Here is a 16646-nt window from a genome sequence, read left to right as displayed (position 1 = left end):
TAATCATGGAAGGATTCCTGTCAGCGCTGGTGCCACGTGGGCGATGTTTCCAGGGAAGGATAGCCACAACTGCAAGTATCGAAGAACTTGGGTTACGCTTTCTGCGATGCCGCTCGCCACCACCACCGCAGAGCAAATGCCAATGCCTTATCAGGCCATGTCCTTGCTCGATTATAAAGTTAATTAGTCTAATTTGCATTATTGCTTGTTTAATTACTAGCTTGAGTTATTTTAGAATGTATGCCTCTGATGAACCGATGTCAAAAAAATCGTTTTTATAATGCATCTTGCTGTCCTTAAAGGGCCACGCACCTGGTCTGGCCAATTTCAGCTGAGAAGCGCAGTGCATACAATGTGCACTAATGATCATGTCTGCTAAGTATTACATTCCTGCATGCCACAGAAAGAGCTTAAATTTCAAACTAAATGCTGTTTGCCCTTCTCCTCGCGGGTGCCGTACTCCCAGCCATCAGTTATTTCTTTAATCTGTTGCTTCAGTGGACCAATTAGTTTAGAAAAATAAAAACATGCAAACTGGATGTCTGCATGTTTTTGTTTTACTTCATACCATAGCAAGAGAGATGTACTTCCATTTCGTCTGCTTGTTCGCATGTCGTGCCGTCGCTTGCGCAGAGAATGAAACTATCACTTTCTACCGTGTTCCAGCACTGCGATCATGCACTTTCATCCTCTCGCGCCTGCCTGAGTGTTCGTAATTGGGGCACTGACTTGTACCCTTGATCAGGTGTTCTCATGCAGAGCACGCAAAATTGTCCGCTGCGTGAAACGAGATAAACGCAACAGCTTGCTTGCAAGACCCTCACAGAAAATGCGCTCCTCATCAAAATCGTAAGAGAGAGAAAAAAAAGCTTAACCGAAAATTACGATACTCCCTAATGTGAAATTTGAGTTTAGCTCTATACGCGTTTTTGTTTTGCAATATATTGGCTGGCATGAATACCTAATCTGTCTCGTGCAGCACATGAAACGGAGTGAAGTGTGGCGCGACAGCCTTGCTGACCGGGAGATCGCGAGAGGCAGCGCATGGGTGATATGTGGCCATGATTCGCAGCAGCCGCCGCAGACAGACCTCCGCTCATGCAGCACTTTGTTTTCATTTATGGTATCAGTGGCATCATCGGTGAACAGACGACGTGCACTGCTCTGGTGCCATCTCATAGCCATCGTCATCACACAGCCAGCCCGTCTTGCATGGCACTACGCTTTTCTGCTCATGCTCTTGCCATACCCTCCTCCTCCACTTTCGCTTCATGCATCTACTGCATGCTCCTCAGTATTCCTCCTTACGCTCTTTGCTATCACCGTCTTTCATCCCCCGCTGCGCTCCGCATTAGCTCTTTCATCCTTCACTGTGCTAATTCGCTTGGTTACAAGGGACGCTGGCACTCATCGTAGGAACGGAGGCCTAAGAGCGGCACTCTCAATAAAAAAAATAATAAAAGGTGGGGCCCATAACGTATTCGTAATGCACTCCTTCGGCTCTGATATGAGAGAATGCAGGCAAGGAATTTCACTCGTAGAGGCTAGATGGGGCAAGTGGAGAAAGTGTTATGTTGGCGGTGATGCTCGCCTCCTGAAATCATCGGTTCACGGCACTTCAAATATTTGTTTCTATCTCTGCTAGTAATGAACTGATTAAAAAGATTCCTGTGGTAGACCACTCCTTAGAGGGCACATAACTTCCAGCGTACTAGTAAAATTCCCTATGTGGCCTGATGTGGGGCCCTATAAGGAATTTTGAATGCATCTTCCGAAATGCCTTCTATATAAAGAATTTTGGTGGAATAAGGAACTCTAACCCAAATAACACTAATGTACTACACCACCGTGTCTTGTAGCCCTTATTTCGGGCACAGCGAATTCGGCATTTCAGTGCTGTGTGCATCAGTCTGGTTTGTATTTTTAGCCGTAAGGTTGTGCAGTGAAACCTAGAAACTGCACATTCTTTAAAAAAGTGCTCTCAAAGTATGTTCATCAAGCCTAGAAATTACCTCATAGTGGAGCATTTCTCTGAAAAAAAAAAAAGAATTGCAAAGGTGTTTTTTCTGTGTAATTTCTGACTCTCTCTGCAGTATAAACAAGAGATAATACACAACATGACTTCATGACACTGCGGTCCTGACCTCCTATGTAGAGACCTATGATGAGACCTCTCGAAGCCACATCTCTCTTCTGAGTGGAAAAATAAAGTTCATTCATTCAAGTCAGCTTTATGTGGCAACACTGAACAAGTTGCTGAAATACATTATTTCTGCAATTAATGTGAGCCATTCATTCATTTGTAACTCTCTTCTGCTTTTCCTGCAGCCACTTGTTTATGAGGTGTGTCGAAAGACCTGTGACGATGGTATGGATGGAACACCGGTGTTTCCAGAGTTTCCTAACCTCATTGGTGATAAGTAAGTACTATTTTCTTGGCAGTAAACATTGTTGCTGCTTTGTCATGTCGCACCCCTCCCCTGCCTTTTCCATTTTTTATTTTCATTTTTAAAATTATTTATTATTAATACTATATTTTAACACAAATTTATGTTGCTTACTTCTGTCATAGACATAAGTTTAGGTAAGACATTGTCGCATTGCAGATTTGAAATGTGTTAGCCCACCAAGGTAACTCAGTGGTTCTGGCATTGTGCTGCTGAGTTTAACATCGCTGGTTCAATCCCAGCCATGCTGGTCACATTTCAGTAGTGGCAAAATGCAAAAACACTAGTGGGTATTTAGATTTAGGCGCACGTTAAAGGGCCACTAAAGAGAAAAATGGCCTAACCCTTTGAGGGCCGAATTATTTGAAAAAAAACTTTCCCAGGTGGTCAAATTGCTTTATTGGGGATCTTGAATGTACAAAATGTATAAAGTCAGGAATAAATAGTAAAAAAAAATTGGGAACAGTATTTTGGGGTTGGCACCACTCAGAACTGCAAAATGTTCAATAGTATTTCAGAGTGTCATACTCCTTGAAACACGGGTCTATGCACAGCACCTTATTGCAATCTGCACACCTAAAACATGTGTCTGTTCTCCTCTTGGAGCGAATAGCTGTGTTGGCACGCACGTGACATCTTCTCTTTGTGCGGCTGCCTTGCGCAGAGGTCTGAGGCACCCTCTCGCGTAAGCGCGTTGCCGAAGAGAGCGAGAATACCTCGTGAACGGCGGTGATAAACAAGCTAAGAGCAGCGCCAATCAAGATAGAAATCAACTTCCGCCGCCCCTGCAAGAGAGTGCCGACAAAGAAAAATAATATTTTGCGCGCTTCTGTTGCGATCATGCGGCGGAACCAAAACCATGAAAGGGGTGTTGCCGCAGTCTGCGCGATGCGCTGAAGCTAGCAACCAGTTCTGTTTATCTTCGCAAGAAGGTAGAACAAATTTCAAATGCTTGTAAGTCCTAAGAAGTGGCAGCACCTACCAGTGGGCACGCATCGTCATTATGGCTCGAAATTTCAAAGAAAGGGTCGAAACCGTACCCGTACGGCAAAGACCTTGCGGGACAGAAAACCGCCACCGTACATATACGGCAAAAACCTTCAAAGGGTTAAGAGGAAGCTTTAGCTCGGGTGCTCTTATCTAAATACATGTAAAAGGAGAACTAGTTTCTTTTGGCAACCACTGCACCAAATTTGACAAGGTTTGTTGCATTTAAAAGAAAAACTTAAAATCTAGTGACTGTTGGCTTCAAATTTTTAATTTAGGTCGTAAATTTTTTATTAGAAATTGGCAAAATAAAAACCTTCCAGAAAACGAAGCTATTAAATTTACAACTCTGGTAGCTCAGCAAGGAATAACGATATCACAATTCTGTGTATTGGATCTGATAGTACATCTAAAGCGGACAAAATTGATATGTTACACATGAATCTCAAAAAATTGAGTAATATGGAAATACAGGAAGAAGAGTAAAAAGGACACCGACCACTCAAAGAATACAAGAAAGGATGTTTCGGCTCCCCTTATGGGAGCCTTGTTCACAATGAATTTCATTGTGAACAAGGCTCCTGTCGGGGCAGCCGAACCGTCTTGCATTCTTTCAGTAGTCGGTGTCCTTTTTACCCTTCTTCATGATGCCTCCCGACCAGCCGGGCTTCTGTCAAAACCTCGACTTCATGGAAATACAGCTTTTGCAGAACCCTTGTACACTACGTAACAAATTCACGTAAGATATAAAATGACATTGAATTTGTCCGCTTTGAAGCATCTAATGGATGCCCTCTACAGAACCGTGATATCTATTCTTGATTCAGAGCTATTAATTTGTAAACTTCGTGCTTCTCTTTTTTTCAAACATCTGAATTTTTGAAAACCTTTTTAATAAAATTCAGGCCCTAAATCAAAATTTTGCTTCCAACAGTCACTAGAATTTAACTTTCTCTTTCAAATGCAACAAATTTTATTAGGACCAGTCCAGGGGTAATCTCAGAAAAACATTCTTGCATTTTACATGTATTTGAATAGGCCGCGTCGGAGTTGGGCCCGAGCTAAAGCTTCCTCCTTAGCTGTGTTAGTAAATTGTCTTTCCACAATAGCAAAAAAGCCACTGTTACTGCAAGAAAATGCTTGGTAAGCCAGAAGAGACGCAAGAAGAGAAGATGGGTGGCCATGCTGCCTTGATATTTTTGCACCAGCTTGCTGTGACGTCATGGATTTTGACACCATCTGCTCAGGCCTAGTTAAATTATTATTGGTAGAAATGGACTAGACTACATTCTACTTTGTTTAGGAGCTCTAATGTCATTTCTATGTGTTCTACCTTGAAGCCATAACATGTAAGTTATCGTTTGATTCGGGGGTGTGTTGCAATCTGGGAAATGCTGCCAAATGAAGCAGTCGTGTGTTACGGCATTTCCTCTGCCTCATGTTTAATTCAACCAATTTCATCGGTCCCGTCAGGATCAAATTAACGGAAGTCGACTAGAAAATTTTCACTTGTAAGACAGTCTGAGTATGTCAGTTAAGCTTATCAGATGGTAGAACCACAAACATGGGAGATGGAAAGAACGATGACATAGCTTTACCTGTGCCTGAAAATTCTCAAATTCTTCAAGGAGGTACTATCTGTGGTCATCAAAATGCTAACGTTGGAGTGCGTGGCTTTTGTGCAACCTGCTGTTTTTTTTTTAGCTTGCTTGGAATGAATGTTTCTAAAATGCTTGCTATTGGTTGATGTTAATTTCTGTTGGAATTTGTGGAAGCAATTTTAGTAATGCTTAATAAATGGCTTCCAATTCTCTTGAACAGGCTCGTACTTGAATTTCTGTAAGTATGAATTAAAGAACATGGTTCGTCATCCTTAATAACGCCCACATTCTTGTGTGTCAATGCACGTGTTCCAGTGCTCACTTTCTTGCTTTGAAGAATAACTTTTTTTAGTGGAAAGATATATGAACACCCAAATGACTTCTAACTCGTGAAATGTTCATGAAACCAAGCATGCAGTGTACTTGTCTGGCCAGTATGTAATCGCCGAGATTAGCTGAAAAGGGCATTACTTTCAAGGTGTGCATCATTTGTGCTGCTTTGCTATTATGAGAATAATGTTGAGACAGTAACACAATGCTATCAAAATCTGTGCATTGTACACAGCCACACAAAAAACATAGGTGCATGGATCGCTTGCCAAAAGCCTCTGGTTGGTGATTATTCTTGCAGTTATACAGTTAACATGCAGTTATTCTTGCAGATATGCAATTTCCCTGTTTAATAAGTCAATAGATGTCGAGCTGACACACAAAGAACTGCGCTTGACAATGGTAAAGGCCTCGATCTGGTGTGTGTGCTGATCTGTGTGCCTCTTGATGATGACTTCCTTGAATTTCGGGCTTCACCCACATGACCGGCAATGCAAATCCAGGTCACTGCCGTACTTCTGTTTTACATTGTTGGCATGCTCCTGGAGGAATACCACATATCGAGAAATACTACAAATGAGCTTTGTTTTTGTCATAAAACAGCAAAAATTCCGATGTGCACAACCCACATCGTACTTAACACAAACGGACAACACGTGCCTCATGCCAGCTCGTTTATTCTTTTGCTATGAAAATTGTGACACAGCGAGAAAGTAAACAAATAGAAATGGTGAATTCTCCCATGTAAACGCGGTAGGCCAATAGGGACACAGCGGATGCTGGAAAGAAGATAGGAGGAGGAAAAATGGGGAAGTCTGTGCCAAGGGGGCATTTTTAAAAGTAGGTTGCTGCTTTGTGAAGTTTGGAGAGCTTTAATGAGTAGCACTTAGGTGTATATTGACATCAATGCAACCTGTGTTGTGCATTTATGACATGCACAGAGAAGTTGTGACAGCTGTTATTGTGGGCCAATGTACACCTTGCCAGAGTATATGCGTCTGGTCACTGATTCATATGCATTGCCATAATTCATAGAAACGTTCATAGACTGGTTGGGCCATCTACTCAGAAGTTGCAGGTTTTGTTTTTATACAACAGATGGCATCACAATGTTTATCGACGGTTGGTGTTCTCACATGTCTTGTTTTCTGACGTGGCAGATGGGTGCGAAAAGCCTGTGCATTCTTTTAATGATGCAGAAATTCAAGAACTCTTTATAAAAAAGTCTGATTCAGATGACTTTGATATTGATTATGAGATGTCTTCATGTAATGACGACAACGAAGAAGCCTTCTTGCCTGAATAACACTAATTATCCTAATTAAGATTATTAATTCACATCAGTATATTAAAAAAAATATTTTTTTTAATATATTCAGAAATGTGCTGCCAATAAAGAGCATTTCAATTTAAAGCCTGCTGATGTGTTGCTTAAGTGGAAATTGAATTTGTTGCACTTAGAAAAAATTCCTGGCACCCAAAGGTTTATAAGGTCATAACATTTTTGTTTCTACATCACCGTAATAAAGAGAGCGATAATGTTTTATTGAATTTTTGTGCTGGTAGTTAATGGGTAGTTCAGTATCCTCTGTATGATACTCGTACCACAGTCGACTCTCGTTACAACAGGCCCTGATAATCTAACAAAAAATGTCGTAGTAAACAGCTATGGGAAGTAAGGATAGTAGTTTTATCGGCCGTGTGAAGTTGTAAATATTCGCATACTAACTAAATTAACAAGCTTGGTGTCACATGTCCACGAGTAAACATGAACACATCTCGCTCGACGACCGCTGAAAGTTGCTGTCAAAACGTTGAATTGCAGTAGCAGCAGCTAACGAATTGACCTTTGTGCTGTCTCTCGCTTCAATGTGAACTAAACGTCAAAAGTACAGCGCATGTGAAGCTACTGGCACTGGGAAGACTTCGCCCACATCGCCGGTCGCTTTCAAGATATGGCGCTCCGCCATAAACAGCAGTCGCCTGCGTAGAACTACCCTCTCTCTCGCAAGTCAGATGTCATCCCGTGTAGACATGGCAAAAGTCCGTTTTATACGTCGAATTTTGACAAACATTGCCGCTAATTTCGTCTGCTGTAGCTAATAGTCCGTTGTAGCGTGGTCCGTTAAAAGTGAACTTTGTTGCATTAATAAAATAGGTAGAGCAAACTGAGGTTCAAATATTGTCCGTTATATCCGAAAGTCTGTTGTGTGCGGGTCAGTTGTAACGAGAGTAGACTATTACTGAGAGCTTGGTAACTGCCGTTGTTGATCACAGGTTGTAAATCCTCAGAGGCATTAGAGGAGCCCTGCAGTATCTTTTATGAAAGGTGTTTAATCTGTCCATATGGCAGGGCGCATCTCACTAATGTTTTTCCAACAAAATATTTTTGATTGTGTCTTGTATGAACGAAGTTATCGGCAGTCAGTTCCTGCAGCTGCTACATCTTTGTGGCCTTTTCTGACCTTCGAACTGCACTTGATAGTGCGCTGCCATGTCCATTGGGAAAGATGCCTGCCCTGCTCTATGCATCATTGTGCCAGGCTTTTGAAGCAACATTAGTTTGAGATACTGTGTGCCACACATTGTTACCATCTGGTGATAGAGAATGATGCAATTGTGCTGACAGTGTAGCTTCTGGGATTTTGTGGGATGACCTGCTGTGCTGGAGCCCAATCTCGGCAGCCATAGTATAAGCTGTAGCCTTTCAGATTACACGGGTGTGACTTTTCCTGTGGCTGTTTCAATTGGCCTAAGAGAATGTAGCCATGGAAAGGGACATGGCCAACCTTTCTTTACCACAGTGCTGGAAGTCGAGGGGTTGTTGCGCTGTGAGACACACGACAAAAGATGCGCTTGGTCAGAAAATATCTTGCATCACGTGTATCACATTGAATAATAATCTTTTCATATGAAGACCGGCCTTTGTCAAGAATGATTTTCTTAGTCTCCATGTTTAACTTAAGCAATTCCTTTACTGTGCAGGATTGTATGTACAAGGTGAAAAAGTAATGTGAATTCAACACACAAATTACCTGTTTCTTCGGGGACAGCATGGAATCGCAATAAGTACGCATACACATACTTTCATACAAAAGAGGAAGAAGAGATGACAGACTTCAAAAAAAAAATTCTTGCATTTTTAAATATCTCCTGGGGGCCCTCTAACTTTCTGACATTAAAAAAAAAAAAAGATAAACCCGTCACTTTGATGTGCGTCACCAGAAATTAGGTGTCTTTCAATCTATAAAAGTAGAACTGTTGTCCTGACGCCTGCCCGTTCTCACAAAAATACAACGGAACACGTTATTCTTGTTCAGCTTGCTCCTGCCATGAAATTCCCCTGCCCCCTCTTTTCATTGTTTTTAGAATCGCTTTCACTTCTGCCATCATTATTCTTTCTGCACCTTTTGCCTGCAAGTGTGTGTAATGTCATGTTTCTTAGCTGTTACATCTTGTCTCCGAAGGGACGGATAACTTTTTGTTCTCATACTAGTACTCTGTACAGCTTGAACGTATTTACAGGCTCTGTGCAGAGTTCTTCCTATGGTTCATGGCTGAAGCGGTTATGTTTTTCAATTCTTTTTCTAATAATTAAATTTGCCAAGACATACTTGCATACACACGTACATGCACACACACTTGGAGTAAGCCTGCATTCAAAAACAAGATTATTTCAACATTTCAGCCAGTGATTGGCCTTTATCAAAATTTTTTAATGAATGCTGGTCCCCGACCAATACATTAAGATAAATTAGTTATTTTTCAACATGAACTTACTTAAATATTGATGCAGTTGCCAGAAACACTTATCTTTTAATTATGTATACTTACATATTTGTGTGTGTGTATGACACACACACACACATACCAGATGTTTCTTTTTATGCAGAACAATAAAAAAAAGACTGTCATATCTAGGCCCCTGTCATTTTTGCTGATAGGCTAGGCAACATGGCTAGGCGGACATTAACAGCAAAAAAGTGTTCAACATTAATTTTGCTAATTGACTAAAATAAGCTAATTATTTGTAAATAACTTCAGCATACATGTTATTGCAAAATTGAAGCTGAGGAGTGATGCAGTCATGCCTGCTTAGCAGAAATCGTAAGTCTAGCACCATTTTTCATATGCCACCTTAAAATGTCCTGCAAAATACATTTGCATAACAGTTTCCTAAAAGCATCTCTAACAATTCAAGACAATCTTAACTGGAATGCTGAGGCATATTTTGGCAGATTTTGGGGTTTAATTATTGTTATGTAAATTTAATTACAATTTGATTTTATTAATATCAGGGCTATTAAGGTGTTCGTAGAGAAGTTGCTGAACGTTCAAAAATGAAGATTTGCTTATATGAGCAGGTATTACATAAGCCGTCATTATTGCAGGTAAATGTTTATTGCCAGTAAGCACATATTTAAACTGGGACATGTGTTTTCATGTTGTTGTTTCTGCTGTACAGTCTGTGCCTACATTATAACTGCATTAGCAAAGCTACACCAATGCCACTAGGTTAATGAGCCTACAGAAATTTCGGTGCAAGGTGAGCAACTGGCTGTTAATGATGCCCAGGATGAAGAACTGTTCAGTGTTAGTCATGTGTTTGTGCATATCACTTCTGTAACGTTGTTGTTTGGAAATTGGTGGCCATGCATTTTAGTTTGTACCCAAGTTAACTACTTTTCATCTCGTGTGTGCAGGCTGGTTGGTGGTTTTCTAACCCTGAGCAATGAGTACTGCTTTGTTGTGGAAGATGAGGCAGGAGTGTGTGGCTATGCATTGGCTGCACTTGATGCCCAGCAATTCAACAAGAAGCTGGAAGTGGCCTGGAAGCCTGAACTGTGCATTAAGTATCCTGCACCCATTAAGGAGCCCGCAGAGATGCTTAGCCCTGCTGAGGTGGGACATGTTATGTTGGCTGCTGTTGAGTGTGTGTGTGTGCTCATACATGCATGTGCATGTATGTGTGCGCTGCTATGTCCTGCAACTTATGACAGTCACATAGAAGTGCAACATATTTTTTTGCTTGGGAAGTATCTGGCTTTTTTGCCATAATGCAGTAGAACCTTGTTCATATGCTTTCCAAAAAACATGTGAGAACAAACTAACTGACAATCGTACAATCCAAAGACACTAAAAAAAATCGACAGTCTCAACTGTAGTAGTAATGTGCAACTGGCTCAACTGCGTAATGTGAAGAATTTTGCGAATTGTGCAGCACGAGACGCCAGTGTGTGCTGAGCTGGTGGGGCTCGAGCGGCCCAAGACGTGCATTATAGTTGTTTCAGCTTCAGCAAGTGTACATACGTGCTCCTTGAGTTCTGCATGAGTCAGTAGTTTCTTTCAGCAGGGAATTTTGCCGGAATGTTTTGACATGCCCATACGGCGCGAACCGTTGCGGCGCGAGACGCCGATGCGCGTCCAGCTGGTGAGGCTCGAGTGATCTGAGATGCACATTGTCATTTCCTATTGGGCAGTATTTGAAGGCATCGATGGGAAACCAAAACGAAATCGAGCTGATGGGCGATGGTAGAATACAGTGAAAACGATGCCACCAGAGTGAAACATGACACTCACTTCGTGTCGCGTGCAGCAGGGAACGACGGCATATTTGGGTTATTGCCTATTAAAAGCAGGCAGCAGGCTTCCAAGGGCACTACACCTCATGTGCTATAAAATAGATAGTTGAAGATGCTTATTGCAATAGGGCTGGCAGCAATAGCTGTCAATGCAGCGTGCGACAACCCACAAGGAGATTTGCTGGTACAGTCGAACCCGACTATATCGAACCCGTTTACATCGAATTATTCTATATATCGAACAATTTCTGGACACGATATAGTTACAATGAGTATATATCGCAAAAATTACGCTTACATCGAACAAAAATAGCAGCAACACCCGATATATCGAACGTCAAGCGGCGGAAAGTGCCCCCGGAAGTTGGCTTCCCCCCCCGTTGGCGGAGAAAACCGGCTGCGCGGCTCCATCCAACCGCTCTCCCTACCGTGACCGCACCCGACCGCGCTGCCACGGACGAGCCATCGGCACCCCCCCCCCCCCCTGCAAAAATTGATCCTGGCCCGCCCACAGCGCTTGCTCAGACAGCCAATCAGATGCTCTCGTGCCCTCGTCATGCAAGATGGCGAAAGTGCAACTTGTCTCGCTGTCGTTGTGTGCGCCTTGTAGGCCTTCCCTCGCAGTGTTGCCGTGATGAAGCGGAAGAATTTGCCTTTCGTCGTGAAGCTCGCAATCATAAATCATGTCGAACGCGGTGAGAAGTCGGATGTCCCCGCAGAGCACAAGATTCCGAGGAGCACTCTCGGCATGATCTTGAAGAATAAGGGGGAGATTAGGGCTAAAGCGTCCAAACTCGCGACCCGGTGCCCGTGGCGCCCAACCCGTACGCACGGCCGCGTACGAGTGGTTAATCTGAAATTGCTTCAGCCGTGCCGACTTCCGCGTGCTCGGTGATGACCGTAAATTCTGATGAATGCGACGAAGCCGTCGCCAGTGTTGCCGAAGTTTGGAGCGAACTGTCAGAATTTTCGGAAGCTGTTGACGAATCAACGGTGGATGAGTTTGTGAGCGCAAATGATGTGTCGCGACCACGGGAGAGCCCGAAAACGAAGACTACATTGCCAACATCGTACCGAGCACAAGTAAAAGTGGGCACAATGAGGAAAGCAACGACGGTCCTTGGCCCACATCCTCCGAAGTGATTGGTGCGCTCGCACTAGTCCGGTGCTTCTGCGCGAATGCGGAAAGTTGCGGCCTCAGCTGCTCCGACTCCTTAATGTGGAAAAGTGCGTGCGTCGCAGGCAGCGAAATTGCCAAAGCAGAAGAAAATGCAGGACTGTTTCGTGCAAAACTAAGCTAGTTTAATCAATAAAGTGATTTTATAAATGATATGTGCTTTTATGACATCCAATTATTTAGCAGGCTTATATCGAATTATGCTCTATATCGAACTGATAGGCGTTTTTTGCGAGTTCGATATAGCCGGGTTCGACTGTACTGTAATAGGAAACTGAGTGCACGCCGGAATTCTTACGCGAAATGGGCATGCAAGTATTGTAGGGAAGCTGCTGCGTCGGGCGGGTACTCTTTGCTATCGCGTATGCCTTGCTTACATTAAAGCCCCTGCATCCACGTGCCACCGGCGCTTTCTTAAGTAGCGACAACCTTTGTTCTCTGCCGCCTTTCCCCTCACACCAAATCCGGTTCCGGTATTTCTGGTTCCGGCATTTACGGTTCCGGCGTTTCCGCTTCCTGGAGTTGCGCTGCGGGAATTTCCACTTTGACTGCTGTTAGACGATGGTGAGGCGCCCGCACGTGCTTAGCAGAGCTGTGGCAGTCACCATAAGAAGAATGCAAAGGGGACAAGCTGTGGTATTCCGTTGAAGTAGTAGTTCGCGGTCACTGTTTTCCAAATGCACGAAAAACGGCAGTGGTCTCCTAGCGCCTTCCACTGTACGTTGTCGCTCGTGCCACAACCGGTCGCAGGTTGACACGAAGCAGCAAACACGAGCAGATCGCTGGTTACAATAGGCGGTGGTTCTTGGATGGAATCGCATTCACAGTTTCAACCGCAGCTGGTGCAATTAAAGCCTCTCCAGCGACGGGAAAGTAAACAACGCTAAAAAAACAAAATGTCACTTCCACTAGGAACAGGAAGCTGCAGCTACGTAAGTTCCGCTTGGCGCCGGAAGCTAAGGGGGTGAGTGGGAGAGGAGCGTGGAGGAGGAGGGCAAGTTGGCGGTACTTAACCTGGTCGGTGGAAACGTGTATGGAGGGGTTTTAGTTTACATGAGATCAGGCGCCTAGAAAACGTGTAACATGATCACAGTTTAGTGATGTACTGACGTTGGGGCCGAAACATTGCATTTTGTAGGAACGTACGTACCGGTAAAAATAAAGTGTTAACTGTATTTAGTCATTTTTTTGTGTCCTTGGTCACAAATGTCTGAGCCAGGAAATCTCACAAGGTTCTACTGTAATTATATTTAGTATGGGGAAAGGTTGTTTACTCAATGGAAATACATTCCTAGCACAATATATTTTCTTAGGAGCTTCATATTGTGCCATCCAGTAACATTTTGAATGCAAGATCTAAAAAAGAAATGTATGTCAGTTAAGCAAATAACTGCTTGCCATCATGACAATTTTTTATAGCCGCTCATCTTGCTTGTCATAAAATCCTCCGTGCCGCTGTTGCCAAATGTACTGCTCTTAGTATACAATGACATGTTGCTCTCAATGTCTTTCTCGACTTAACTCACTGTGCTACCAGACCACATTTGACTGTAGAATTTTAATGGCAGACTGTTTCCCAGTCTGCTGTTTGCAGTGTGCCATAATGTGTTGTTCTCAATGTCTTTCGACCTAATGCACAATGACACCAGACCACATTTGAAAATGAAGAGGCTTACAGTCATTGTGTGTGCTCTTAAATAAACCTTGTAAAACATTTTGTTAGTTACAGGGCTCGGTGGATGGTTGCTTGGTAGTGAGGTGAAGGGGACTGAGGGTGATTAAATTGTAAAAGCATTTATGTTCAAGAACACAGTTATTTCTTGCCACTCATTATGCAACTGTTTTCAGTCATGTGTGCTTTTGATAGTATATGGTAGTGATACAGCGACGTTAACTGATTTTATGTAGTTTGTGTCAAGCCTTTCAATACTTGTCTGCCATTTGTAGCTATGCAGCAAAATCTCTTCGTTTACTGGAGGCACCTTTGAGTCATGAAGGTGCTCTTATGAGGGCTTGCACTAGTACTTAAAAGAAGCTTCTCTAGGAACATCAAAGAAAGTAATAATTTGCTATCTTTAGTACATTTACGGAGAGTTAAAAAAATAAATCTGGCATATAAAATACCGAACCGAAGGGATTGCCAAAAAGGTCGCGGAGCTTCTCTTTGAAGAGATCCCAGCTCGAGATCTCCTCTTCGCGAGTCTGGAACCATGCAAGTGGAGCTCCGTCGAGGTAGAAAACAACGTTCGCGAGCATAATAGTCGAATCCCACCTGTGACTGGTGCTGACACGTTCGTATAAGCGGAGCCAGTCGTCAACATCAGGACTGCCGACTCCGTTGAAAACACCAGGATCCCGAGGTGGGGAAATGGCGACGTAGGTCGGGGCTGCAGGCGGAGACGGTTGCGTAGAGGAAGTGCCGCCAGCAGGAGCCGAAGTTGCACTGTCGCCGTTGCGACCGCTGCGAAGCTCCATGACGGGTACGGGGAACGTCCACCTCCACCAAATTAATGTTACGTGTAGCTGACGTACGAGTCTACAATATATTTACACGTAGACAAGCGGTGGCAATGATGGCGACGCTATATCAAGCGGTGGCCACGTCGTCTTCCTTCTCCTCAGTGCAGCCACACTGTGGCGGCTGTTCCGTAGCAATATGCACCTGGCTCCTCGTTCCAAACTTTTGCAAGTCAAACCACGCAAAAAAATTATTGCGCAGATTTATTGGCACCAATACTAGCCTTAGCTCATGCTATGTGGGAAAGCAGTAGCCTCACAAATGTGAAATTGCATAAGTTCCTATTTTGCAGGAAGCATTTGTTTTTACTCATTGCAGCAGGCACCTTGTTCTTTCACAGCTGGTGAAGCAGTGGTTGCCAGGTCAGGGAGCATGCAGAAGCCTCCTCATACTTGATAATTGTGTTCGATCAGCTTTTCTGTGCAAGCAAGCTCGTCTAGTGTGCATTCAAGTGGTTCTGAAGCTTCCATTTTTTTTTGTTCGCTTGCTGCACAGTACTTTAGAGTAATGTGGAGTGTTGCTCAATATTGCATAGTAATTTACACTGGTGCAGGGGATGTTCTAGATGTAGGATTGTCCAGCTAGTCAAGCTTCAGTCAAAGGCCAGTCTGAAATCAACTGCGTGCTCTTCTATGAATGGAAACCCTACCCAACGGGAAGGATTGGTCCTAATAATTTGTATGCATGCTGTTGAAATGCTGATGGATAAAAGCAACCCATGAGGGGAACAATAAAATTGCACTTTATATTAGTTGAACAGAATTATCAAAATAGAATGCACTCATGGGCACCTACTCTTGTTTGAGACATCTTTAAGATAGCCTACATCTTGGATCGGAAACTTAGACAGCCCAACAGAAGCTTCTGTGTCTTCATTGCTGCTGTCATTCAAAAATTAGGTTGCCGAGTCAACGAAAGCTCAAATTATTAAGGAAGTGCTAGGAGCACTCGCGGATAGTTTTGACAATACTTCAAGTTGAAGTTTTATTTTTCCAGTCTCTCCAATTTGCCCAAAATTGTCAAATCTGACCAATAGTTAAAGTTTAGTTGGCATTTCATACAGTGCATGGCTTTGATAGTTGAAAATTCCAACGGAAATGATTAACAATGTGTTTAAAAAGACTGTCGATCAAACTGACCAATTTCAATAGGCCCAGTAAGTTTGGTAACGAAGGAGTTAAAATGCACTGTTTTGCTATAAAGGGTGTTGCTGAGATGATCACATTGTAGTCTTTTGTCAGCTGTATGATGTCATTTATCTATCGCCAAACTTCTTGAAGTACTGAACATAGCAGGCACTGCTATGCACACAGCCTAATTTTTTATCATGTGTAATATTTGCTGTTCAAAGCTGATTTTCATGTGTAAGGCTTAGAGAAGAATGCTGTGAATGATGAAGACCTGACCTATTCTAAGCGTCTTTATAGCATCTAAAAAAAAAATTATGCAGCTGTACTTTATAAAGTGTACTGGGATTTTGTGTATGCTGGAAGATCTTGCTTTTCTCAAAGCACATGGTTTCTTACCACTGTTTTGAGAAAATAATTGTTTCTTGACTACAAGAACTTAAGAGACAGCTGTATGTTAAGAATTATATCAACATTGTTATTATTCCACCCACTCTGTTTCTTGCCACAAGATGACGATGCTCTTGTCTCTGCAGGCATTAAAATAGCCACTGTTACAGTAAATGTAGACTAATCAAAAACAGTTAGGTCGTCTTATGAAGATTTTTATGAAGAAAGATAATTTTATTTGAATGTACTGCCAATCTGACGGGGATCATAGCAGGTGGGTATATGAGCAAATATAAGTAAGAATAACAGAATTGTAATACAATACTATTCCAACTGCAATAACAATATTATTACAATGAAATACATTTAGATCTGTGTGAACACGGTGAAGGCAGGAGATGGAAATTCAAGACGATGAGCAAAACGAGAACAAGGTGAAAGCAGGAGCCAACGTTTCGACAAGTGAACTTGTCTTCTTCAAGGCCTA

At 42.8% G+C, this 16646-nt stretch overlaps 1 protein-coding gene across 3 annotated transcripts in view; it reads left to right on the top strand.

The window, feature by feature from the left end:
- Oga (O-GlcNAcase) overlaps positions 1–16646 on the top strand; it is a 131303-nt gene that overhangs the window by 70264 nt on the left and 44393 nt on the right. For all 3 annotated transcript variants that reach the window (XM_075676800.1, XM_075676799.1, XM_075676801.1), the window contains 2 exons: positions 2329–2420; positions 10069–10267. In XM_075676800.1, the coding sequence (XP_075532915.1) occupies positions 2329–2420; positions 10069–10267 (291 nt within the window). The remainder of the gene's footprint in view (positions 1–2328; positions 2421–10068; positions 10268–16646) is intronic.

Source organism: Dermacentor variabilis, unplaced genomic scaffold (assembly GCF_050947875.1).
Source record: "Dermacentor variabilis isolate Ectoservices unplaced genomic scaffold, ASM5094787v1 scaffold_12, whole genome shotgun sequence".
Taxonomy (NCBI): Eukaryota; Metazoa; Arthropoda; class Arachnida; order Ixodida; family Ixodidae; genus Dermacentor; species Dermacentor variabilis.
This window is presented reverse-complemented; position numbering and strand designations above follow the sequence as displayed.